We start from the raw sequence: 25,418 nt of genomic DNA, 5'->3' as shown, positions 1-25,418 counted from the left end.
TATTCTTTTACAGTACGGTTATGATTAATTTCTAAAGTCTGTCAAATACAAAATGTTTCAGGTTAATAGTAAGTCTTTTACCTATCTCCAGCATCGTATGTTGAAAACTTCTTTTTCAGACTGTTTATTCTGTAGGGCCATGTCTACACGTCCCCCTCACTTTGGAAAGGGACCCGTAAATGATATGGATCGGAACTGGTAAATGAAGTGCTGTTATGAATATTCAGTGCCTCATTAGCAAAGTGGCAGCCAGTTGCACTTCAGAAATGCTGCTTTTGAAACTCAGACTGGCTGTGTAGACATGGGTGCTTCGAAATAAATCCCTGACTTCAAAATTCCAGATTCATAATTCAAAATTCATATCAGTGCCTCATTAACCAGTTCCGATCAGTGTCATTTACATGCCCCTTCCGAAAGGGAGGGGCACGAGTAGACATGGTCTAATTGATTCCCCACGTTTCATAGCATTGAGTTCAAACTCCACCACCTGTAAGGACCTTCACAATTCTCCTTATCTACACTTGTCTCTTACCACATCTCCCTGTTTTGTTTTGCCAGCAATGCCAGCCTCTTTAGTTTGTCTTCATCTTAGACTTCTGTACCTTCTTCCACTTTTCCTCATTTCTTAGCACCTGGTCTTCAAATCAATCATCTTGCCTCACTCCTGCAATGTTACCTAATAATTGGCCTATATCTGACTGTCTAGTTTGAGGGATAGTTTATAATAAAGAGTGCTTGCATGAGGAAAGCTATTCACATGCATAAGCATTTGCAGAAGTGCCCCTAATTTTTATAAATTGTGTGCAGCATTCTAGCTTTGCATGGAAAAATTAAATTCAGGTTTATAAGTCAATTTGTAGCTAATGTTTTTGTTAGATGTCTGTATCGTTCCTTTCTCTTACTACAATTGATGTTCACTAGATTAATGCGCACAAAAGACAGAGATTGTAACTTATTTTAATTAAATTTATTTTAAGTGATTTGTTTAAAACTTGCCATATGTTTTATCTGTCAGGAATCTGTAGTGAGGGAAATACATTGACGTAATTTAACTGCTGACTAACAGGTATCTGTTGGTTTTAAGACTAAGGAAACTTGTATGTAGAGGAAAATGTAGAATAAATATAATAGTCATTTATTTGGGACGTATAACAGTTTTTTTTTTTTTTTTTTATAGTACTTATAGATGGTGCATTTACATTTTTAACAAGTGTTTTAAAAAGTAAAGTTAGTTTTGTTTAGAACTTTCAGTTGCATCTAAGTTCTCTAGTCATATTAAAACAGTTTTGGAAATTTCAGAAAAAGACTTAAAATCTTCCAGCCTATAAAGAATTCATTCCATTCTCTCTCCTAAACAGTCTAGTGCCATGACCTCAAAGTTTGTAGAAGTCAACAAGTCTCATAGGCTGCGTCTACACATGCCGCTTCTTCCGGAAGCGGCATGGTAATGAGCCGTCCGGAAGATGCTAATGAGGCACAGATGTAAATTTCCTGTGTCTCATTAGCGTACCGGCACGTGATTTGGAGTCCAGAAGAAGCTCTTCTGAACTTCAAATACACATGTACATGCATGACCTGGAAGGGAGGGGTTTCCAGAAGGAGGGTTTCCTTCCAGAAGGTCCCCGTGGGCCGCATATCTACACGTGTATTTTGGAGTCTGAAGAGCTTCTTTTGGACACTGAATCACGTACCCATATGCTAATGATGCACTGGAAATTTACATCCGTGCCTCATTAGCATCTTCTGGATGGCTCATTACCTTGCTGCTTTCAGAAGAAGAGGCACGTGTAGGTGCAGCCATAGCGTATTCATGAGGCTCCCCACTTTGGATTCCAATGGATGAAGGAGAGGATGGGGAAAGCAAATTACTGCACTATTTAAGGTTAAAAGTAGAAGACTCTCTTATAGGTGGAGTGATGTTTCTTAAAGATAAGTACTTGTACTTACTTCCTGCTCCCAAGATCTTACAATCTGACTTTTGGTAGTGTTTTAGTGTCTAGCATGATGGAATCCTTGTGTATTCTTGGGGTCCCTAAGTGCTACCAGATTTAAGACCGCCTTGATATTTGGAGCAAATTGAATAAGTTTGATTGCTTTCACTAATATGTTAGTGATAAGGACCATTAGGATGTTTTGTCCATCTTGCTGTCAGGGCCTGGATGTTCTCTGTTGCACATGTTCTAGTGATTTAAACTTTCAAACATTAACTCTATAAAAAGTTGTCTTTCAAATAAAAATCTCTCCAGAAAGAGATCTGAGACAGAGCAATTTATAATGCCTCTTCAAATTAAATATTACTGTGTTTTTCCTGTGCTAAAGTGAGCATTGGTAATCATGTGTTTTGGTAACTTACTTGACTCGGGCAAGGCAAATTTGAACATAGACCCAAGTCTCTGTAGGGTGGGATTCTTGAAGACGTTTGTCTTTGGCCAAACTGCTTCTACTGACTCTTGTACTAACACCATAAATTGTATGAGGTGCCTTCTTTCTGAGAATGTGGTCTCCCAAGTCCCCATCTAAATTTCATTAGCCATTTAAAAGTTCAGGGTGTAACCTACATTGGGTATTCTGTGATGCAATTTTTCTTGTTACTGGTGTCCCAAGTGAACTATATTTTAACTAATCTGAAATGTTTTCTCTTGAGTAAAATCTCAACATATGGGTCTTTTCCAAAAACTAGGGTTGGCCAAAGAGGGGCTGGTCTTTCAGCAACTATTGCAAGAAGTGAACATGAGATTTCTGAAATCATTGATGGACTCTCTGAGCAGGAGGTGAGACCATTGTGTAATCCAGTTTATCAGTGCAGCAAATTTTGACCCTTCTCTTGAGATATTGATAATCTGCTTTGGATATTCTTCCTTTATGTGCTTATTTTATATTAGTTGAAGATGCCCTTCATGAGCTTTATCGTGACCTAGATCTTTGCTCTCATGTACCTTCCTTTTAGGGGCTCACTATCACACCTCTGCTTTGGTAGACCTGAGGAGTAAAACTTTCCTTTGACATCTAATTTCTGTATAATTTTAAGAAAATGCTGAAATCTTTCCTTTTAAAAGGCATTGTTATAACTGCAGATAGTGATGTATAGTACTATTCCTTCATCCCCTTCAGTTACGCAAATATTAATTAGCATGGCCACACCTTTTGAAGGTTAAAAAAAATAAAGTTCTGTAAAAGGATTAAGATGTATGCAGAGGTGTGCATTGTATGCTGTATTGCCCATTAGAGCCATTTTAATAAATAACATAGGGGCCACAAACATTCATAGAAACTTTGTCTTATTTTACCTGTAGAACAACGAAAAACAAATGCGTCAGCTCTCTGTCATTCCTCCCATGATGTTTGATGCAGAACAAAGACGAGTGAAGTTTATTAATATGAATGGTCTGATGGAGGATCCCATGAAGGTGTATAAAGACAGACAGTTCATGAATGTCTGGACAGACCATGAGAAGGAGATATTTAAAGAAAAGTAATTAGTCTTTTATCTTTTTTTGTATTACATTCACCTGTCACTTGAAGTGTGTAAGCATATAGTACACATTAATAACTGTTTATTTCAGCTCACTCTGATTAATAATTCATGCACTGATATTTCATCAGAGAGCCAAGGCCCTCAGATTATGACAGTAGAATGCTGTGTGTGGATGGAGTATCGCATAGTGTTAGATTTGTTCATGCGTTTTCTTATTGGGTCAGGCATCAACCATTTGTTTATATCAACTCCTTTTTGCTTTGTCTTTAGATAGGAAACTTTGTAAAAGATACTCTAATTTATTGAACAGATTAAAATAATTAAGCCAAATAGCTGTAGTTTTTTTAACTACACAGTAAAAGCTTGGTTATCTGGCATCCAGATAACGGGCACGTTGTATTAATCAGCATGCTGCAGCCACCGACTGGTTACCCGGCTGGGGCTGGCTGACTGGCTGGTGGCAGCAGGGCCCATGGAGTGGGGCCACCAGTCCTGCACCAACATCTGGCACCCCCACTTCCCCGGGGGTGCCAGATAATGGAAATTTTACTGTATTAACCTATAGTGTGGTTAAGTTTGAATATTCTAAAATCAGTAATGTGAAAACTAGTTTCCTTTATGAAAACCAAAGGGTTCCTGATGGAACACAATTGCTTGCAAGACTTCTTTTGTTATGTGATTATGTGGTTGTTAGAATTTTAAGAATAATTTCTGATTTATAAAAGGTTTGTCCAACATCCCAAGAACTTTGGTCTAATTGCGTCCTACCTGGAAAGAAAGGTAAGACATTTTTAGAATGCAAACGCTCTTTATGGTGTGGTCTCTTATGTTCATCTCACCGTTTGGTTAGAAACAGAACTGTCTGCTAGCATGCTCACTCTAAGGTCCTGATTGTGCATCATTGAAGTCAGTGGTATATCACTGACAGCCACATCAGCTTTATGTCACAGCTGAGATTCTGCACAGCCGATGTAAGAAGTTATTCCTGATAAAAATATTTTTGATAGAGGAGTCTTTCCCAACATTAATTATATAATGTAGGTTAAATCAAAGCTACTGAATATTATGAATATAAATAGGCTTAGCTTTAGTGTTGTGGGATAGATATATTTTCTTTTTGCATTCGGAGTGTTAACTGGTACGCCTCCATTCTAGATAGATGAGGCTCACTGGTTACAGTTAACTGGTAGGAGCTGCAGCAGCCCCCCACTCAGTATAGGGCCACTGCGGGCAGGGGGCACACTAGCCTGGCTGGAGCAGTCCCTGTCTGTAGCAGCTGTGGGCAGGGGTGCTTCAGCCAGACAGACCAGCGATGGGTGGGAGACATCTGGGGATTTAACCAGTTAACTAATTAAACAGGATTTTACATCACTGGTTTGCATGCATTGATCCATTTAATTGCTGAGCAAAATTCTAACACTTTTCTGTATCTAGTGACTATATTAGTATAAATTGTCAAATGACATATTTAACATAGTTAATAGGGTTTGGCATTTGAGTTACAGAAACTGACTTTTCCTCTCTCATTTTAGAATGTTCCAGACTGTGTTTTATATTATTATTTGACCAAGAAAAATGAGAATTATAAAGCCCTGGTGCGAAGAAATTACGGTAAACGTAGAGGAAGAAACCAGGTATGTTATATATGTTTCAAAGTGACACTTTGAATATAAAATAATTAGAACTGTTAAAAGTAGGAAAACACAGATCTAAAAATGATAGATTTTAGAAACTTTCTGAAATAAGAAATGGATTCTATAATTCTTCTTCGAGTGTCCCCATGGGTGCTCCACATTAGGTGTCGGGCTCGTCCGGCGCCGCAGATCGGATCTTCCAAACAGTTTCTGCCGGACTGCGCATGCGCCGCTCCCTTGCGCGCTCCTGGCCACGTGCGCGATCCGGTCCCCGCCAGTTCCTCTTAACCGCCGTCGGCTGCAGACGGAATCCGACTAGGCTACGGCCAAGTTAGCGTATTCAATGGTTTTAACTGTTTTCTTTAAAGTTTTCAAGTTCTTAGGCTACTGTTAAGTTAGCCAATTGTTATTTTCAAAAAAGAAAAAAAGAAACAACAAGCGGGACGGCATTCAGTCCAGTCCTAGTAACAAGCGGAGCACCGGAGGCCAGGAGCCTAGGGCCATTAGCCCTCCTGCCGCGGCAGGCTATCGGAGAGGGGGAAAACAGCACAGAGAAGGTGCTAAGTACCCCATTAACAACTGAAAGACTCACCAACAATGTCCTCTTCAGGATTCAAGAAATGTGAGTCCTGCCGAGAGGCAATGCCAGCGTCTGATGGGCACAGTCTCTGCATAAGGTGCCTGGGGGAGTCCCATGTCACGCAGAAATGCTCCTTCTGTGCAAAATTAACAGCCAGAGTAAGGAAGGACAGGGAGATGCGGCTTAAAATGCTGCTCTTCGACAAGGCCCTCCAGCCAGATGTGCCGGAGCGGCCGCAGCAGGAGGGACCCTCCGGGGCCCATAAAAGGAAAGCCGCCTCCCTCACCGCATCAGTGCAAAAACGGAGGAAAGTCTCCCCAGCCCGATCCCTGCCGACAGCAACAGCGAGCGGGACAGGAGGAGCGCACAGCCCCCAGCCGCAGCAACAGCTGATTGGCGGCGGCACGGAGAGCCACGTGGAAGCGGCTCAGCCTCCGATAATCAAACAGCCGCCCCGCACCGCAGGCAGGGCGGCGGCTAAACAAGCGCCGGTACCGGCGGCACCGCAAGCGGTGGCACCGACCTCTGGGGAACCGGCGGTGCAGAGCGCGCAGGCACGCAGCCTGCAGGCACCGGAGGGCACCGCCTGTGTGGCACCGCCCATGAGCGTGCCGAGCATGGCGCGGATGGGGCCGAGATCCCCTACACGTCAGGGGGCGGAGCTACCCCCTCAAGGGAGGGGGAAGGCTGCACACAAAACAAGGCACCGCAGCCCCTCTCCAGACAGGGCTGCAGAGTTGCTTTCTCTCAGCCCTCCGCTTATGCTGCAGACTCCAACCAGAAGGCAGGGGTCCCCCCTAGCCTACCCGGAGCCCCCATCTCCATTTTTACAACCAGCCTCGCCCTGGCTGGGACCACCTTCACCCTTCCTGGGGTTTGAGCCACTGGAGTACTATCACAAATCGCTCTCTCCAGTGTCCCAGGTCTCTCGACGATCTCGCTCCCCCAGACACAGAGGGTATGCACCAAGGGAGTGGTCTAGGTCACCTTCCCAAGAACAGTGTCCATGCTGCCATGGTCGCCCCTATCACGCGGGGCATAGACACCACCGGCAGTCTACCAGGGAAAGATCCCTACAGACAGTCCCGTATCCCCGAGGGCAATCGCGAACGGGGACAGAGACTCAAGTATCTTGGGGAACTGGTTATGGAACCCCGAGACTTTCCCTTGCAAGCTTCCAGCGAGCGGATGTACCATCACCAACAGGAACCGAAAGGGTCCAGAGAGGCGTACCCTAGTGGTTCCTCGCTCTCCTCCCCGGACGAGGCTACGGCCCTGGGGGACGTCCATCCTCCGGACGATCTCAAACAGTTTCAAGAGCTGTTTAAGAGGGTGGCCTTCACGCAAGGCATCCAGACAGCAGAGGTGCAAGAGAAACACCATAAGCTCCTCAAAAATCTGAGACCTCCGGTCTCCTCCAAAATAGCAATACCGCTTGATGAAGCAATCTTGGAGTCCGCCACTATGATATGGCAGACCCCTGCGACTATTCCGCCTGTCCACAAGAGAGCGGATAAGAAATACTTCGTGCCGGCGAAGGGCATGGAGTTCCTGTTCAGCCACCCACAACCAAATTCCTTGGTGGTGGAGTCGTCGCAACAAAGATCAAAGACATCTCAATTCAAGACAGGGGGAACAGACGAAGATGCCAAGAAGCTAGAGCTGTTTGGCAGAAAGGTCTACTCCTCCTCCACTCTACTGTTGCGAATGGCAAATTACGCAGCGCATTTAGCGAACCATAATTTCGACAACTACACTAGGTTAACCTCCCTCATGGACTCGCTTCCAGAGGACAAAAAACCGGTGCTCAAGGCCATCGTGCAAGAAGGCTACGCAGCCTCGAGCACGGGAGTTCAGATCGCCCTGGATGTTGCGGACACAGCAGCATGCTCCACAGCTACGGCAGTGGTGATGCGAAGGGAGTCCTGGCTCCAGACTTCGGGTATACCGAGGGATCTGCAGGCAAAGATAGTCGATCTTCCCTTCGACTCGCAGAAGCTGTTTGCTGAATCAACTGACTCGGTCCTTCATTCCAGTAAAGATTCAAGAGCCACACTTAGGACCCTGGGGATTTACACCCCTCCATACAGAAAGAAAAAGTACTACCCTCAACAAAGACGGTACCAGTACCAACAACAGCATCCCCAGTACCACAGAGGTTACGAGCAAGGGCAACATCAACAGCACCAGCAATACAGAACTCCCAGGCGACATTCCCAACAGAGCTGTGCGTCCTCGGGGCAGGGCCAAAGGCCACAAGTTTGACACACAGATCCAGGGCTGCGCCATCATTACCATCGCACAAGGTCATCCGAAGCGGTTATTCCACCATCGCCTCCGACCATTCTACGATCAGTGGCAAAGGATCACCACGGACAAATGGGTGCTGGAGATCATAGCCACGGGGTACGCCACCCCTTTCCAGTTGCTCCCGCCGCCACGACCTCCACCCAGGCCCCACCTCCAGGAGGCCTCCCACGTAGCGAGGCTCAAGCAGGAGGTAGACCATCTCATGCTCATAGGGGCAGTGGAAAGAGTGCCGGAGCAACTGCAAGGGAAAGGGTTCTACTCGAGGTACTTCCTCACGGAGAAAAAGACAGGAGGCTGGAGGCCCATCTTAGATCTTCGAGGCCTCAACCGGTACCTGCGCAAGCAACGCTTTCAGATGATCACAATCGCCTCCATCCTTACGGCACTGGACGATGGAGATTGGTTCTCAGCCCTCGACTTACAAGACGCGTATTTTCACATAACTATCCATCCGGCTCACCGACGATTCCTCCGGTTCATGGTAGGCAAAGAACATTTTCAATACAAGGTCCTACCGTTTGGCCTCTCTTCGGCCCCCCACGTCTTCACCAAGACCTTGGCAGTGGTGTCAGCCTACCTGCACAGACGGGGTATTTATATTCCCGTATCTGGACGACTGCCTACTCGAAGGGGCCTCGAAGGAGGAGGTACTACGCATGATACGCGTCACAGCAGGCACGTTCTCTTCGCTCGGCCTGGTTATCAATCTGGCAAAATCAAAGATAGACCCCACACAGGACATAGAGTTCATAGGGGCACTCATAAATTCTATTACAGCGAGAGCGTATCTACCAGAGACTCACTTTCGGGCCATCGGCTCCCTCGTGCAGGTCATCACCTTCAGCCCTACGGTGCCGGTCCTGACGTGCTTACAGCTGCTGGGCCTCATGGCAGCAGTGACGTTCATAGTACAGAACGCCAGGTTACGCATGCGCAGCATGCAGCACTGGCTGGCGAGCGTATACAAACCGGCAGCACACACTGTTCACAGGGTGGTGTCGCCCACAGCAGAGGTGCGCAAATCCTTGCAATGGTGGGTAAACCCCAAGAACTTGCTAGCAGGGGTACCCTTCCACCAACCACAAATATCGGTTTTTCTTACTACAGATGCCTCCTTCATAGGGTGGGGAGCACACATGGGCGAAGAGGTGACTCAAGGGCTGTGGTCCTCCACGGAGCAGTCAATGCACATAAATATACTGGAGCTCAGAGCAGTGTTCAACGCTTGCAGACACTTTCAAGACCATATACAAGGCAAAGTAGTCGAGATCAGTACAGACAATACCTCCACCATGTTTTATATAAATCGGCAAGGAGGAGCTCGGTCCTGTGCCTTATGTGTGGAAGCAGTCCGGTTGTGGAACTGGTGCATCGCCAACAATATAACCTTGAAAGCCTCGTACTTACCAGGCACTCACAATGTGAAGGCAGACCAGCTGAGCAGGTGTTTTGCACTCACGAACGAGTGGCAGATCCGTCCCGATCTGCTACGACCGATTTTTCACGCATGGGGTTTTCCCCAGATAGACCTGTTTGCCACTCAACACAACAAGAAGTGCCCACGATTCTGCTCCAGGGCAGGACTGGGACGGGGGGTCCCTGGGGGATGCATTTGCGATCTCGTGGAGGGGCCCCCTGCTTTACACTTTTCCTCCCACAGTGCTGATCCACAAAGTCTTGCAGAAAGCCAGGAGGGAAGGAGCCTGAATGATCCTGATAGTCCCAACGTGGGATCGACAGCAATGGTTCCCCCTACTCCTGCGCATGTCGGACCGTCCACCAATGCCCCTTCCGGTGGCGCCGGATCTGCTCACACAAGCCCAGGGGTCCATAGTGCATCCGCATCCCCAAGGCCTGTGACTACAAGTGTGGTTAATCCATGGCTCAGCTCCCTAGAGAGCACATGTACGGAGGAAGTGCAACAAGTCCTAGAAAGTAGCAGGAGGACTTCCACCAGGAAGACCTACAAGCAGAAATGGACTCGCTTCACGGCATGGTGTTCTACCAAACAGCTAGCCCCCCTTTTGGTGCCTATACCTGTAATATTAGAGTATTTACTGGACCTCAAGAGAGGAGGACTCTCACTATCCTCGTTAAAGGTCCACCTTGCCGCCATTTCGGCGTTCAGACACGAAGAGGAAGGGCACGCGGTGTTCGCCCATCCCATGGTTACCAGGTTCCTCAAAGGGTTGGTAAACCTATACCCCCCTCGGAAACCGCTTCCACCTTCGTGGAACTTGGACCTGGTGCTTAATGTGCTAACGGGACCACCGTTCGAGCCTTTGGCCACGGTTTCCCTCCGCCTCCTTATGTTAAAGACGACCTTTCTTCTCGCAATCATGTCAGCTCGCAGGGTGAGCGAGCTTGCGGCAGTTATGGCAACGCCACCCTGCACTGTTTTTTCCAAGGAGGCGGTAACCATACGGCTGCATCCAGCCTTTGTTCCTAAAGTTTCTTCTGAGTTTCACATTAACGAACCTATTGTTTTATCCAAAGCCTCATAACTCTAACAAAGAGGCACGCCTACACCTCCTGGACGTGAGGAGGGCGCTAGCCTTCTATATAGACAGGACCAAGTCCTTCCGGAAAACGGATAGACTCCTAGTCTCTCTCGCTCCCAAATCGAAAGGAGAAGGTCTCTCTTCGCAGAGAATCTCGAAGCACATCGTATCCTGCATAAAAATGTGCTACGAACTCAAAAAGTCTCCTTTACTGGCCACGCCCAGGGCTCATTCCACTAGGGCGGTGGCGGCATCAACAGCCTTTTTCAAGGGCGTTGCGCTAAAAGACATTTGCAGAGCGGCGACCTGGTCATCCTATGACACCTTCGCCAAACATTACGCCCTTCACAGGGTATTCCAAGAGGATGCCCGTCTCTCGACAGCGGTCCTCTCGGGGACAAGCTGCACATAATCCGATTACCCACCTCCTATCTTGGGTTACTGCTGGGTAGCCACCTAATGTGGAGCAGCCTCGGGGACACTCGAAGAAGAAAGAAAGGTTACTCACCGTAGTAACGGTGGTTCTTCGAGATGTGTCCCCGTGGGTGCTCCACTACACGCCCATCCTCCCCGCTTCGGATCTCTGTTTAGTGTTTTGCAGAAGCATCCGAGGCGGTTGGTCAAGGAACTGGCGGGGACCGGATCGCGCACGTGGCCAGGAGCGCGCAAGGGAGCAGCGCGCACCGGCGCATGCGCGGTCCGGCAGAAACTGCTTGGAAGATCCGATCTGCGGCGCCGGGCGAGCCCGACACCTAATGTGGAGCACCCACGGGGAGACATCTCGAAGAACCACCGTTACTACGGTGAGTAACCTTTCTTTCTGGGATTTAAATCACTTTTTTAAAGTGTTGTGTTCAAAAATCTTTACTTCGGTCATTTATGGCTTTCACTGTGACAATTACTTTGTTGGAGCACCCAGCAATACAAATTAAGGATAGATCTAATGGTAAATCGTGGTGGAGACAATGGAAGTTAGATCAAGTATACTTTGTTTATTGGAAAATGCAACTACTTCACATGTCAACATCTGTCAAAAAGCAGAAATAAATAGTGATTTTCTGGTGGTCAATCTGAAAGTCAGACTGGTATTTAGTAGCAATTAGAAATAGACCAGTTAGGTTAATACATATAAATTAACCAATTTGCTGATTCAGGAAGAATTCACTTGGATGTATTGGAGAACTTTAAAGAGAAAGAAAACAATGTAATATGAGAAATACTTAGTAGGCTGCCTGGGTTAACGTGGTAATTGAAAAGTAATACAAGAAAAGTGAAGGAACTTAAAATGTTTATTAGAAAATGGGGATGGAGGGAGTGACAATACTATCCAGTGTGGGGCAAGTCAATTTCAGAAGAGCAGAGGATACATTCGGCTGAAATGCATTTTGAAAGTATCAAGAGAGGAAGCAAATTTGAGTTAGCACAGGAGAAGTAGTAAAGAAACTATGATCTGCAGATAAAATAGTCAAAGAACTGTATGTAATGACTAAATGGCAAATATTGAAACTTTTGAATCTTTAAACTGATACTGACAAAGAGAAATCATAGCGGACAAAACTACTTGACAAATTATGAAACACTTGGTAGTTTTATCAGGTTCAGTGCCTTTTTTTTTTAAAACAGTTGAAATTATAGAGCTGTTATGATTGGAAGACCTCCAAGTCTTGATCTTTAGTTTACCTCAACATTGAGTAGTCCACAGAAATCAGTTACATCTTGATAACGTTACTGAAAAGTAAGAATTGGTGAGACTTTGAAGTATAGTGGCTGCATAGATGTGGGGTGAGTTGTAAGCTGGGAAAGTGAGTGAGGCATGCCATAGAAGTACAGCTTTACTGTACTCTCATCTAGATCTGTCTCGTTCAGCAATATCTGTAATCCAGCATGATTTTTAGTTTGTCAGATGACTACCTTTCATGGGTGTGGTCAAGTTTCCCCCTGTCCCACAAAGTTTGTTTACAGCTATCCATCCTGGCTATCCATGTTCTATGCAGTTATTTAGCTGTAATTTATCCCTAAATGTCTTTTACAAGTCTAGTAAGCAGTGGAAGTATTGGTTATGCTGCTAAACAATACTGACCTCTCAGTCTGGCAAATTCTCTTGTCTGGCACCGGTCAGGTCCTGAGGGTGCTGGATGAGAGAAGTTCAACCTGTACAAGGTACTGACCATACTAGCTATAGTGAATGAGGAGATTTAGCTGTCTACAGGGGACAGAAAAATCTTGTTAACAGTCATTTAAAGTTAAGGTAGATCTTTTAGTGATATACTGCAAGGAATCTGCTCCCTCACACCATGCAATGCTGTGCCCTTCTGCCTAGAGCAGGGTTTCCCAAACTTTATTATAGTTGGGACCCATTTTTTTTTTTCAGTAACTTTTTTTGCGACCCAAAAATATAAATGTATATTAAAAAAATGAAACGTGAATACGTTTTCACTGTTGATTATTTATTCACCATAATAATCGTACATAGCGATAATTTGTGTATTTTCTAAGGACCGATTTTTTTTTTTTTTTTTTTTTTTTCTGAGCACTGCTACTGGGCCGTGGACCACACTTTGGGAAACGCTGGCCTAAAGCATTTAATTATTCTTGGTGTGGCTAGACCAGAGGTATTCTAACTCCTCCTTGTTTTGAAATATGTTAGTGTCATGTGACTTGCGTAAGCATGCAGTAAAATAATAAATTTTAAATTGGTACATTGACTTGAGCAATCTTAAGGAAGGAAGGAATTTTCTTGCATATTAATCTAATTAATGATTAATATCAAATAGTCACATATGAAAGTGATTGGAACACACCAGCTGTAGACATGCTCCAACATGCCTATTGAAATGGGCAACACTTCACAGGTCCATCTGTAATAATTGTGGATGAAGTTGTTTAAAATGAAAATCCTGCTAGTATCCTTGGGTTAAAAAATTGGCCACCTCTTAGGAAGTGTTTTTCCTCCCTTGCCAAACTGGCCACATATCAAGAATATATTAAGCATTAATAGAACCTTGATCAGAGCTGTACATCCTATAACAAATTATTTACTAGTAGATTAGATGATTGTAGTGAGACATTACGTTCTTTGCCAATCTTCTCTGTAAACACTCATCATTACCAATATTTTGTTAAAAATTGTATTGAAGTGCATCACTTGTTTTATGATGGCTTTAGAGCTAGGGAGCATTGACTTATTTAAAATAAGTCAGATTTGCTCAATGTGTGTAGTCACAATGAAAATGAACCCCAGAAAATGCCTTTGGCTTGTTTCTCAGACCGATGTACAGACAGCTTGGAAATGTTGGATTGTGTTGTTTTTTTTACTAGTGTTGAATATACTTTTGCTACACAAATAGTTCAGATGGAAGTTGATTGGACCATCTGAGAAGTAAAATACAACTAAGTGTGATGATGCATAAGACAAAGTAGGTTCTATTTTTGAGATAGTCGAGATACTAAGGCAATTTTTGTTAACAATAGTCTTGGAGGGGTAGTCTACATTAGTCTGTAGCTTCACAGAAAAACCCTAGCAGTCCTGTAGCACCATAAAGTCTAACAGTTTTATCTGTTACCTTGTGGGTAAGACCCACTTCTTTAGCTTATTCAGATTTCTGCTCCAGAATCTGAAGAAATGGGTCTTGCTTATGAAAGCCCAACCTAATAAATAAAATTGTTAGTCTTTAATGTGCTACAGGACTGCTTGTTTCCCCCCCCCTTAGATAATTAAAATGGGGAGAATGTAAAATCCTAATTTACTTTTGTTTCCACTGTTTGTGGAAACATTTTCAACATGAACAATGGAAATACACAAGACAGGTTAATTAACTTACGTTCTTGTTTTCATGTACTAATATTGACTACTATCAATATGAAGTTGTCACTCGGGTTTATTGATCCCAGTTTACAATGTCAAAGAGCTGGGGGAACTTTTGTGCACTTTCTACTGACAATCTGCTCCTCTATTATTACTGTTAATGTTTAGGCCAATTGCATTAAAAAAAAAAACTAATACAGTTTGATCCTATTTTTGTTGCTCTATAACATTTGTCTTCAAATTAGTAAGCGGCATTTGAACATGAGGGTGGGATGTATGCTATTTGTTTCTAAAGTCAGTAGTACTTTAGTTCTTGTGTACAGTAATTGCATTCCTATAATTTCAGAGGGGTAATGCTGTATGTCTGTTTCAGCAAAAACAAGTCCTGTGGCGCCTTAAAGATGAACAAATTTTTTTGGTCATAAGCTTTCATGCAGAGACCACTTTGTCAAATACATCTAATGAAGTGTGGCCCAGACCATGAAATCTTACTACTATGTTCATGACTTACTTTTTGCAGGGTAACTCACTGCAGCCTTTCAAAATTGCTGCTGATTTGGATACGATTTGCAGACTTGGCTTGTACAGTTTGACTCATATACTGTGTTCAAGTAGGTTAAATAGCTTTTAATGTAAGAGTTTTTATGGCGAAACACTTTTTGGTACAGAGGGCAACATGAAATTTACAAAGATTTGGTTTGTGAACTTTCATGTCTTCAGCACTGATCATTGCTTACATACCTGATAAAAATACATGATTTGCCTCCTAATAACTCCTCCTTTACCCCTAAAAGTTAACTACGCTGTTTTTTGCAAAAGTCCATTTGGAAGCTTGCGCGCATACATCAAAGCGATATTTTAAAAAGTCAGAGTAAATAGATTTATTGTAGACCTAGCTGCTTGTCGACTTTGGGTGTTTGAAATCCTTTCTGAACTATGTAGGAGCCAAAACATGGGGAACAAAAATGCACACTGTCAGATACTGGCCCTCATTCTGTGATGATTGACTTGTAGTTCCATAGGTGATATTGAGTCTACTTATAGGAATCAAGTTAAGTACAGCCTAATTCTTAGAAGTGGGGGGCCTAATTTGCCATTTGTCAGCCCCATTTGAACATTATGGACAAGTTACAAATGTCAGACTTGTGGGAAACTGTTAGCAAACCTTATCTACACATGAAGTGGCAAGAACGTATTAGTATCTCAAAGGTGGGTGTGTTGGGGTGTATGTGTATATATAAAATAAATATAAAGAATGCTAATATTTATTTAGGTTTTTCTGTTGAATCATATCTTACTTAAATCTGAATTATGTTGCTTTCTTTTAAAATGTGTTAATATTTAGTAAACCCAATTTGTAGTAAGGCTTTGTTTATGAAATAAAGTTCAGAAAATTTATGTTCTGGAACTACCAAATACCTATACTTACACTTAAGTTGTGATTATTACAGGTTGAACCTCTGAAATTCGAGACTCTCTTGATAGGCAACATGCATGGTCTGTCAGGCACATGGATGTTGCTGGGCCAGTGAACCTTCTGGTGACTGGCAGCAGGGGCCACCTAAGTGTTCCGTGGCTGGGAGCTCCAGCCCAGGCCAGGCAGACACACTTGGACTGGGGACTGGCTGGGACTTGGGAGGCCAATAGGGCAGCAATGACCTCCTCTGGTTTGACAAAATCCCTGGTCTGAGGCTTCTTGGGTCCTAAGAGTGCTGGACCAGGAAGTCCAACCTATAATATAATTTTCTTAGCCATAACTGCAGTGTAGGCACCTGCTATCTCTAGTGATTGAAATCCTCCAAATATCCACATTTTTCTTGTTTCCCTGGAGCTGTTGTTTAATTGGTATAAATGTAATTATTTTTCCCTTTTGGGAAAAAATGAGTGCCATTGGTCTATAATACCTGAAACGTCATTACAAACACACTTAATATCATTGAGCATCACTCGTTCAGTGCAGTGGAAGGTGATATTTCATTACAAGATTAGAGCAAATAGGAGACACTTCTCTACTAATTGATCTTATCCAGCTCCCCTTTCACTGGCCTAGTTTTCTAAAAAGCTGTTATTCTACAGACTTGTAAATAACAGCAATAATCTTTGTCATTGATTGGCAAGGTAATGGGGTGTTTAGGATGCACCCCAGGATCTTTTTGTACTTGCAACAGAGTAAATGTAAAAGACTATCCCAGCAGATAGGGGCAATGTAAGTTAGAAGTAGGGCAGATAATAGTGCAGTAAAACAGATAGATAGCTAATGCGGTTGGGATATAGTTCTCCAGTAGAGGGCATAAAGCTATTACAGTTGCACAGCTATTACTCAGTTGTTGTTGAAAAAAAATTTAGTTTTTTTAGCCAATACAGTTGTAACTATTTAATTTTGGCCAACATCATCCTCGGTCTCAAAATGGATATATATTTTGAAGGTGATGAGATTACTGTATTTTAAGACACATATTTAGTTAAATCTAGAAAGGAAAACACTTCTAAAGTGCACAATTTAAACTTTTCTAACTAGATTTTTGAGACTGCTTGGGAAGGCACAAAAGTGTCTGTCTTGTAGCACATGTGAATTTTTTAAAATAAAGCAAACTTGGTTTTTTACTTCAGAATAGAATGTGGCATAGATGTAAATACAAAGTCTGGTTGGTTGACAACTACTAACTAGTGGGAAGGTATATTCTGGTAATGAATTCTGTTCTTAAAGGGATGCTCACTACAGAACTTCCAGCTTGTTATTCACTTCTGTGAAGTGATGATTACAGGCAATGTGAATCCTAAGACATACTGGAAACCCAGAAGTAACAGCTACCAGGAAACAGCAACAAACAGTTTGATTTGCACACAGGTAGTAAGAGGAAGAGCAGCAATTTAATTCAGAGTGAAATTAGAGGATCTGGTTGCGTATATTTCAAAACACCATCCAGTGGCATATGATCTTGTTGATTTGGTTGCAGCAGCAGTTTCTGAAGCAAGATTATTGGTCAGCTGGAAAGGAAATAATGTGCTTATTACAGATCCTACCTCAAATTGGTCTTGAAGGGTGTAATGTACATTACTACAATTTAGCAGGAATGAATAAAATCTGCTTTAGTAGAAAAGCAGAAGATTGACTTGTACACACATACCAGTGTTTTAAGTGTCTTGGAATGAAATTTGGGAAGGGATTATGGAGAAATTATAGCCAGTAATTTGGAAGTGTACTTTTCCATAGTATAGCTGCATTATCAGCACAAGCAAATGTCTGTGGACCACCCATATGTCTTTGCAGCAGGTGGTACAGTCCAGTGATCTGACTAGCCAGAAACTTGCTGTACTTCTGTGACAGCCAATCAAACACAGCTCAATGGGGATTACCTTGAGTAACCCCTGTGAGATTAGAAGCTTACATGCAAGATGGGCAATTCTTCTGTAGGCAGTTTAAGTGGCAGGATGACAAAATTGCTGGGAATAAACATATTGCTGGGTCAACCAGTCCATGCTATGGAGTTATGTGATGATGGTGCTGGAGGTTTTGTGCCTTAGTTTTATTTTGCATTAGAACCTGATCCTGGTGCTGTGGATAGCAAGAGTTTTAATCAACAGATGAATGTGCAGGTACGTCGTTGACTGAGGCTTCAGCTGTATAAGGTTTGTGTTTTAACCTGTCTTTGCCCTATGCAGCATTGCATATTCAGGGCAAAAAACCATTTAAATCTGCTATTAATAATGTGCAGTGTTAAATTACACAGGTAAAAGGTTTTTGCTAAAGCTACAGTTCATCTTAATTATTTGCTTCTCATACTGTCCAGCCTAGCACAGTCAGAAACATTTACGTCAGCTTGTCTCACTAACATAGGGTTAAAGGAATACTTGGAATAACCAGCTAATGCTATTTTGTCAATATGTTACAGGAAGGTTGTAAACAATGGTTAACTATTAGAATCTATTCCAGTTTACATTTATTTAAAAATCAATAGCATTTAGTTTTTTAAGAAATATGTGTATTTAGAGGACTTCTAACCTTAATTTGGTCACGTACCAATGACCTCTGCTGCTACTGCTATAGGAAGGAACAGTGTAGCATTTATACAGCCTATTTTCTAGAGCTTTTCAATGGACTGTATAAAACTTTATCCAGAAAGTACAACATTTAAGATCTTAGGGGGGAAAAAAGCCTACCCAGAACTGTTTTCTCATCCTCCTCTGAATTTTCAGATACTGTTGAGACATTTAGTATTTACCAAAATTCCTGTTTCTGTCTTGCTCTATATTTAGACATCTGGCGAACACATTGATTTAGTATTAAGAGCCTTACATAAAATTCCCAGTAACAAAAATCATGCTGACTTTGTATTGCATCTACATATTCCCTCACACTGACTATTGAAAGACTTTTGCAAAACATAGACAAATTGTTCACTGCACTGAAGGGGAAAATCTGCCAAGAGTTTAACATAAACATTTTAAGGGTGCATTTGTGAACCTTTTAATATTTTACATGTACATGGATCTTAAAGCATTTTTTGCAGTTACAGTCTGAGTTTGATTTTAATCTGCATAAGCCAAGTTTTTTAACTGATTACCACATTTTGGCACCCGGATGCGTGGTAGCGTTGCCAACCCTCCTGGTGTCACTGGAATTCTCCTGGGATTGGGCTCGATCTCTTGGAGGCTGCTGCGGCCAAGTTGATGGTTTTGGCAAGAAGTCTGGTGGTATAGTGGAGCTAAGATAGGCTCCCTACCTGCCTGCCCTGGCTTCCCTCCAACCTCCAAGTGATTTGCACATCCCTGCAGCCCTGTAGGAAGGGAGGAAGTCTGTGTTCTGCATCTGTCCTGAGCATCAATTCTGCAGCTCCCATTATCTAGGAACAAGGAACTGCCTCCAAAAGGAGCTGCAGGGGCGATGCCTGCAGGGAGGAGCAGTGCAAAGAGCTACACCACCATCTGGGAGCAGCACAGGACCTGCTCTGCGCCACTGACTGGGAGCTGTCCAACATAAGGACCTCCTGGCTGGCGACTGCACCCCAACTTCCTGGCGTAGCCTTGAGCCCCTTCCTAAAGCCTTCATCCCCTCTTAAACCCTAACTCCCTTCCCCAGCCTGGTGAAAGTGAGGGTGGAGGAGAAGAAATGACGGAGGGAGGTGGGGATGGAGTGAGGAGAGTGAGTCCTCAAAAAACGTGGGGCAAGAGTGTTCTGTTTTGTGTGATGAGACAGTTGTCACCCCTAGTACTTGGGATCAAGGGAAGATAGGGAGTGATAGCTGAAATGTGTGTAACTTATAGCTAAAGTTGCTTGTTTACACTTGTTTTCTCCTGCTTGAACCTGTGAGACACTTCACCTTTTTCTTCAGTCTTAAGTCCCTTTGGAGGACTCCCTTTTGAGGTGGCACTTGAGCTGTATTTCTGTGCAGGCAATGCATAACATGTATACACATACATTATTACCTTCAAGACTCAGAAATTCTTCAACCATATATTCCCCTTCCGTTTGTTACTTTCCCCTGTTGGGTGATTTTAGGAACGAACCTTTGGTTTAGAGGGGCAGCAGGTCATCAGTTAGATTATGCTGTTACTCCCTGGCTACGTCTACACGTGCAGCCAACATCAAAATAGCTTATTTCGATGTTGCGACATCGAAATAGTCTATTTTGATGAATAACGTCTACACGTCCTCCAGGGCCGGCAACGTCGATGTTCAACTTCGACGTTGCTCAGCCCAACATCAAAATAGGCGCAGCGAGGGAACGTCTACACGTCAAAGTAGCACACATCGAAATAGGGATGCCAGGCACAGCTGCAGACAGGGTCACAGGGCGGACTCAACAGCCAGCCGCTCCCTTAAAGGGCCCCTCCCAGACACAGTTGCACTAAACAACACAAGATCCACAGAGCTGACAACTGGTTGCAGACCCTGTGCCTGCAGCATAGATCCCCAGCTGCCGCAGAAGCAGCCAGAAGCCCTGGGCTAAGGGCTGCTGCCCACGGTGACCATAGAGCCCCGCAGGGGCTGGAGAGAGAGCATCTCTCAACCCCCCAGCTGATGGCCGCCATGGAGGACCCGGCAATTTCGACGTTGCGGGATGCGGATCGTCTACACGGTCCCTACTTCGACGTTGAACGTCGAAGTAGGGCGCTATTCCTATCTCCTCATGAGGTTAGCGACTTCAACGTCTCGCCGCCTAATGTCGAAGTTAACTTCGAAATAGCGCCCGACGCGTGTAGACGCGACGGGCGCTATTTCGAAGTTGGTGCCGCTACTTCGAAGTAGCGTGCACGTGTAGACGCAGCTCCTTTGTAGTAAATTAGATGACCGTATCAGCAGAGTAAGCATATATCCAATAGTAAATATTTTGGGGAGGTGGGGGAATGACTAGGGCATTCTCTCTCTCTCTCTCTCTCTCTCTTCCTCTTTTTAAAATAGTGCCATGCATGTTTGTGTACTGGTTCAGTAATAATAATTGATTTATGTGATGTTCTACTGAAGGGCAAATAGAGACAGTAGGTTTTAGCCTTCAATGACTTTTCCAGGGTTTATAAACAAACTCTAACAGACTTCTTATTGTGTGTAAATATAATGTATGTATTTACAGCACCTGCACCTAGACACTGATTTGCATATGTAAGCTACTCTTCAGGGTTCCTTTTTTGGAACATTTAATTTGTAGAAATTTGTGTGATTAAAGCAATCATTTTTTCCCATATGAGGTATTTGGTTACAAACATTTTTCCTGCCTTCATCAATAGTAATAAGAACATTTTCCAAACAATAGTATATGTAGTGACTTCATTATACCTATGTTATGTGTTACATGCCATCTCACATGCTCTTGATACTGGTTTAAAAATATTTTTATATTGTTGACAGGAAGAATCTTTGTGGGTCTAAGATGAGGTTTCTCGAATTAGGGTAATGCCCATAACATACTTAGATCTCAAACATCCGAGGGCAGGAAGTCTTTATGGAATTGGCTAGTTGTATACTCCACTGAGACTCCGATTGGGATCTTTTGGTGTTAACACAATACTACTACTAATATTCCGTTGGAATTACCGTAATGGATTGCACAATTCATCTAACCCAGGGGCCAGGGAAGTAACTAAGCATAGCTTCAGAAGAAGGTGAACCTCCCCATGTTTCACCTAATAAATAATTTTAATATAATAATTGTACAGTGTATTGTTCCTTCCTGATCATTACATGGTTATAACCAAGCATGAAGTATAGTTGCTCATATGAGTACATTGTGTAGACACAAATGCTAACATTTAATGAAATACGCATATTTGTGTGCTGATGTAAAAACATGTAAGTAAAATGCAATGAAACCTGTGTCTCACGTTTTGCTTGGCTTTACCAGACTCATTCATGGGGTGCTCTCCTTTTTGAGGACATCGTGGGAGCCCTCTGTAACAGAGGCAGCAACACACCCAAGAGCATAAGGTCATTACAAAGCATATGCTTGTGAAGAAAATATTTTTACAGCCACCTTTAAAGATCTGTCTCTTCTAATTTAGTATAAAGTGTTTCCCTGTGAACACACACATTCTTCAGCCCATCTGGAAACAGCATGAGAGATATGAGTTGGCAAATGTTAGATTATTCCTGATATCAAAGCCAGAGAGGGAAGTTGTGTTTTTTGGAGTGGAAGAAGTGTAGGGATGGTGACAGAAATTCATCCCACAATTTTCATTTATAGATTCATAGCTAATATAGGTGTACAGGTAACAATGGAAATAGCTACAGGAGATATAGTAAAGGCAGTAAAATAGCATGTTTGAAAACAATAGGGAGTTAAAAATGAAAGTGTCTTTAAATATCTTCACTTCTATCAGGCTACCAGTGGAATAATCCATCAGTCCAAACTGGGACCTGTGCTGTCTTATAATAAATGTAAATAGATGTCAGCACTTGATACTACCATGCTGTTTGCAGGGATTTGGACGTGGACATCCAAAGGTAAACTTATGAAATGTGAATGTAGATATCTTACATTTCATCAAAATAACTGATGTTAGTATTGAGCACATGAAGAACAGTCAGTGTGTCAAGTGGGTTTGACTTACAGATACAATTGAGTTAGTAAGAAGCAGCACAGTTTAATTTCTAGGTAGCGTTTTATGTGTAGTAATCCTAACAGAGTACTGAAACAGTATATTAAGTTTTCCCTGCTCAGTAAATGTCAACTATAGCTATATTTGAGAATTAGTACACACCAAATTCTTGCATGTGTGATTGCTCAAAAAGGATAACAAATAGGATACTGGTTTGCATAGAGTGTATTACTGGTGGTTGGTGCTAGTGGCATCATACTACCTTGGTAGAAGCAAATACTTACCCAGGCTTCTAGACAAAGATAAGACTAGAAATACTGTTAATTTAGGGCTGCATAAAAATACTATTTTTACCAGTTCTTTTGAGGGTAGAGGAGCCTGTTTTGTAATTACTCTGATTTTTGCAAACTATTTTTCTTTGTCAACACTCCATGATTGTAAACTTTGTTTTTTGTGTCATTGAGAAATCTAGTAAAGATCTTGAGTTATAAACTATACTTTTTCCTCCCCAGCTGCTTAAAGCAATTTAGTGAAATACGAAGTTCCTAATACAGTACGTAATAGTGCTGATTACTTCTAGGAGGGTTAGAGCAGTACATAATGTTAATGGTGGTAGACAGTGTTCCCTCTATCTTTTCATCCTTGTGTGAAATAATTATGTGCACTGATGCATCTGCACCACTAGTAGAAAAAAAAACCTAGCTGTGGGCAGTTTGCTAATCAGCTGAGCAGCATTTGAATCTCTCCTGGGTAGCCACACAAGTGCACAGGGAACACTAGTGGTAGTTGTGTATTACTATTTTAAAATAGAACAAGTTAATATTGCTACTCTTGAAATATATTTTTAAAGATTTGTGGTTAGATGTCACCAGAATGCTATTTTAAAACTTGTTACAGCTGTTAATTTTCAAACTTCATATGTTGGAGACCCATAGTGGTGTGTTCAGTGTAAAACATTACGTATTATGTTGCGTGGGGTAGGACATATAGACTTGTTTGTGAAGATAGCCGAAAGAGTAATGTGCCTGTACTGTGTCTTCATGATCACTGTACTACTTCTACTGATGAAGGCAGTACATCCATGGAATCTACAAAATAAAAGGCAGTAAGTTCCCAAACCAAAATTACTGAAAACCATTTTTAAGCAAAACAAAGTTACTTATTGAGAAGGACTGAGGAAAAATATTCAAGATGGGGTGGGTAAAACAAACTTCAAAGCTACAGGCAGTTTCATGCCAACTGGTCTGCCAAAACATTTCTTTGTTTTTAATTTGCAGATGTCTCTATTGTTTTAAAACCTCTGTAATCCAAGCCCAGCTTCTAAATTTTTGGTAAATTCTAATGTATTGATAACTTATTTCAATAACATGGACAATGTTAATACAATTGTGATAAAAATGCACCTCCTTTACCCAGTTCAGTATTTTTTATAGCCTAACTGTGTCATTGTTTCATTTCAGCAGCAAATTGCACGTCCTTCACAAGAAGAAAAAGTAGAAGAAAAGGTAGAAGAGGAGAAAGCAGAAAAAACAGAGAAAAAAGAGGAAGAAAAGAAAGATGAAGAAGAAAAGGATGAGAAGGAGGAATCTAAGTGAGTATGTGTAAAGAGAGTGAACTGTTTCATTTGCTTTTTAAAATGGGGTTGCGCTTCACTAGATTTTGTGGCTTCTCTGTCCAGAGCCTGCAAGTTGTTTTTCTTTAACATAAGCATGAAGAATACTGTTGTATTCACTCAAGGTATACCTCAGTGACCCAGTGGCATTCTGGATAACAGCCCATTAGATGTGGTTCAACAATTCTGTTATCTTGAATCTACTGTTCCCACAAACCTATCCGTGGACTAAGAACTGAACATCACAGTCAGGAAGGCAGCTACTATTCTTGGGAGACTTACAAAACGTGCATGGAACAATCCTAATCTGACAGTGAAAACAAAGATACTAATCTACCAGGCATGTGTATTGAGTACTTGCTATATGTTTCTGAGGCATGGACCACCTACTCAAACCAGGAGAAAAAATTGAACAGCTTCCATCTGCACTGCCTCCTCAGGATTATGAATATCAATTGGCAAGATGAAGTTTCAAATGCAGGTGTCCAGTCAAGATCTGGCATAACCAGCCTCTCAGCGAACCTGAACAGCAAAAGACTACGTTGGCTTGGTCATGTGAGAAGAATGGATGACAGATGTCTTCCCAAAGAAATCTTCTTTGGTGAACTGTCATGTGAGTTGAGAACAAGAGGAAGACCAAAGCTAAGATTGAAGGATATGTGCAAAAACACCATGAAAAGACTCAACATCAATCCAAAATCCTGGGAATCTGCATCATCAGATCGAAACACCTAGTGACGACTGCTACAACAGAAAACATCATCCTTTGATAGTGTATGTGCAAGCCAAGCAAAAGAATTTTGTCTTAAAAGGAAAAGCGCTCAGACTCAAGAATTCGGAAATAGATTGACGTGCGGTTTTTGCAGTTGACTGTGCAAATCCAATGTTGGACAGATAAGCCATGAGAGTGGCTGCAGACCCAAACACTGCCCATAGATCCTCATCGCTGCTGCTAACCACTGTCTCTTGAGACAGAGAAGGGCCAAAGGTGTTGGGAACTAGAATTAAATGGAAGCAATAAACCTCATAGTCGATTGCACTATATAATTTCCTTATTCAGAGTTTGTTACTGAATGCATAAATAATTGGTCCGTGGCATATCTGTTTCTCTCAGATTCTTCGGACCAGTGAGATCAATGGAAAGTCCCTGGTGTTTGGGAGGAATTTTTCTTGCCAGTCTCAAGTTTGTTGTTTCAGTTTACTGTGATTGCTGCTGGTATATACAGTGTTATAGCCATGTAGGTCCCAGGGCACGAGAGAGCCTGTATGCTAGGTAATTTCTTTACATGGAGCTCTTCTTTAGGTCTGGAAATGCACTCAAGAGTGTCACAGTAAATATTAAGGTGGAACAGATTGTTTAGCAAAAGTAGTTAATACATTTCAAGGGATCATTCAAGGTGAAGTGGCCCATTAACACTGCTGGTGCTGATGTTTCTATATGAAAGTGGTCATTCTATTAAAGCTAAT

At 42.6% G+C, this 25,418-nt stretch overlaps 1 protein-coding gene across 14 annotated transcripts in view; it reads left to right on the top strand.

The window, feature by feature from the left end:
* NCOR1 (nuclear receptor corepressor 1) overlaps positions 1-25,418 on the top strand; it is a 111,434-nt gene that overhangs the window by 44,200 nt on the left and 41,816 nt on the right. For 11 of the 14 annotated variants that reach the window (XM_075013588.1, XM_075013583.1, XM_075013582.1 and 8 more), the window contains 5 exons: positions 2,681-2,771; positions 3,294-3,472; positions 4,201-4,255; positions 5,008-5,109; positions 23,800-23,930. In XM_075013588.1, coding sequence (XP_074869689.1) covers positions 2,681-2,771; positions 3,294-3,472; positions 4,201-4,255; positions 5,008-5,109; positions 23,800-23,930 — 558 coding nt within the window. The remainder of the gene's footprint in view (positions 1-2,680; positions 2,772-3,293; positions 3,473-4,200; positions 4,256-5,007; positions 5,110-23,799; positions 23,931-25,418) is intronic. The other 3 variants (XM_075013590.1, XM_075013584.1, XM_075013578.1) reach the window with 1 other exon arrangement.

The sequence above is a fragment of the Carettochelys insculpta genome, chromosome 19 (assembly GCF_033958435.1).
Source record: "Carettochelys insculpta isolate YL-2023 chromosome 19, ASM3395843v1, whole genome shotgun sequence".
Classification (NCBI taxonomy): domain Eukaryota; kingdom Metazoa; phylum Chordata; order Testudines; family Carettochelyidae; genus Carettochelys; species Carettochelys insculpta.
The sequence above is the reverse complement of the archived record's forward strand: the minus strand, read 5'-3'. Positions and strand labels throughout refer to the sequence as shown.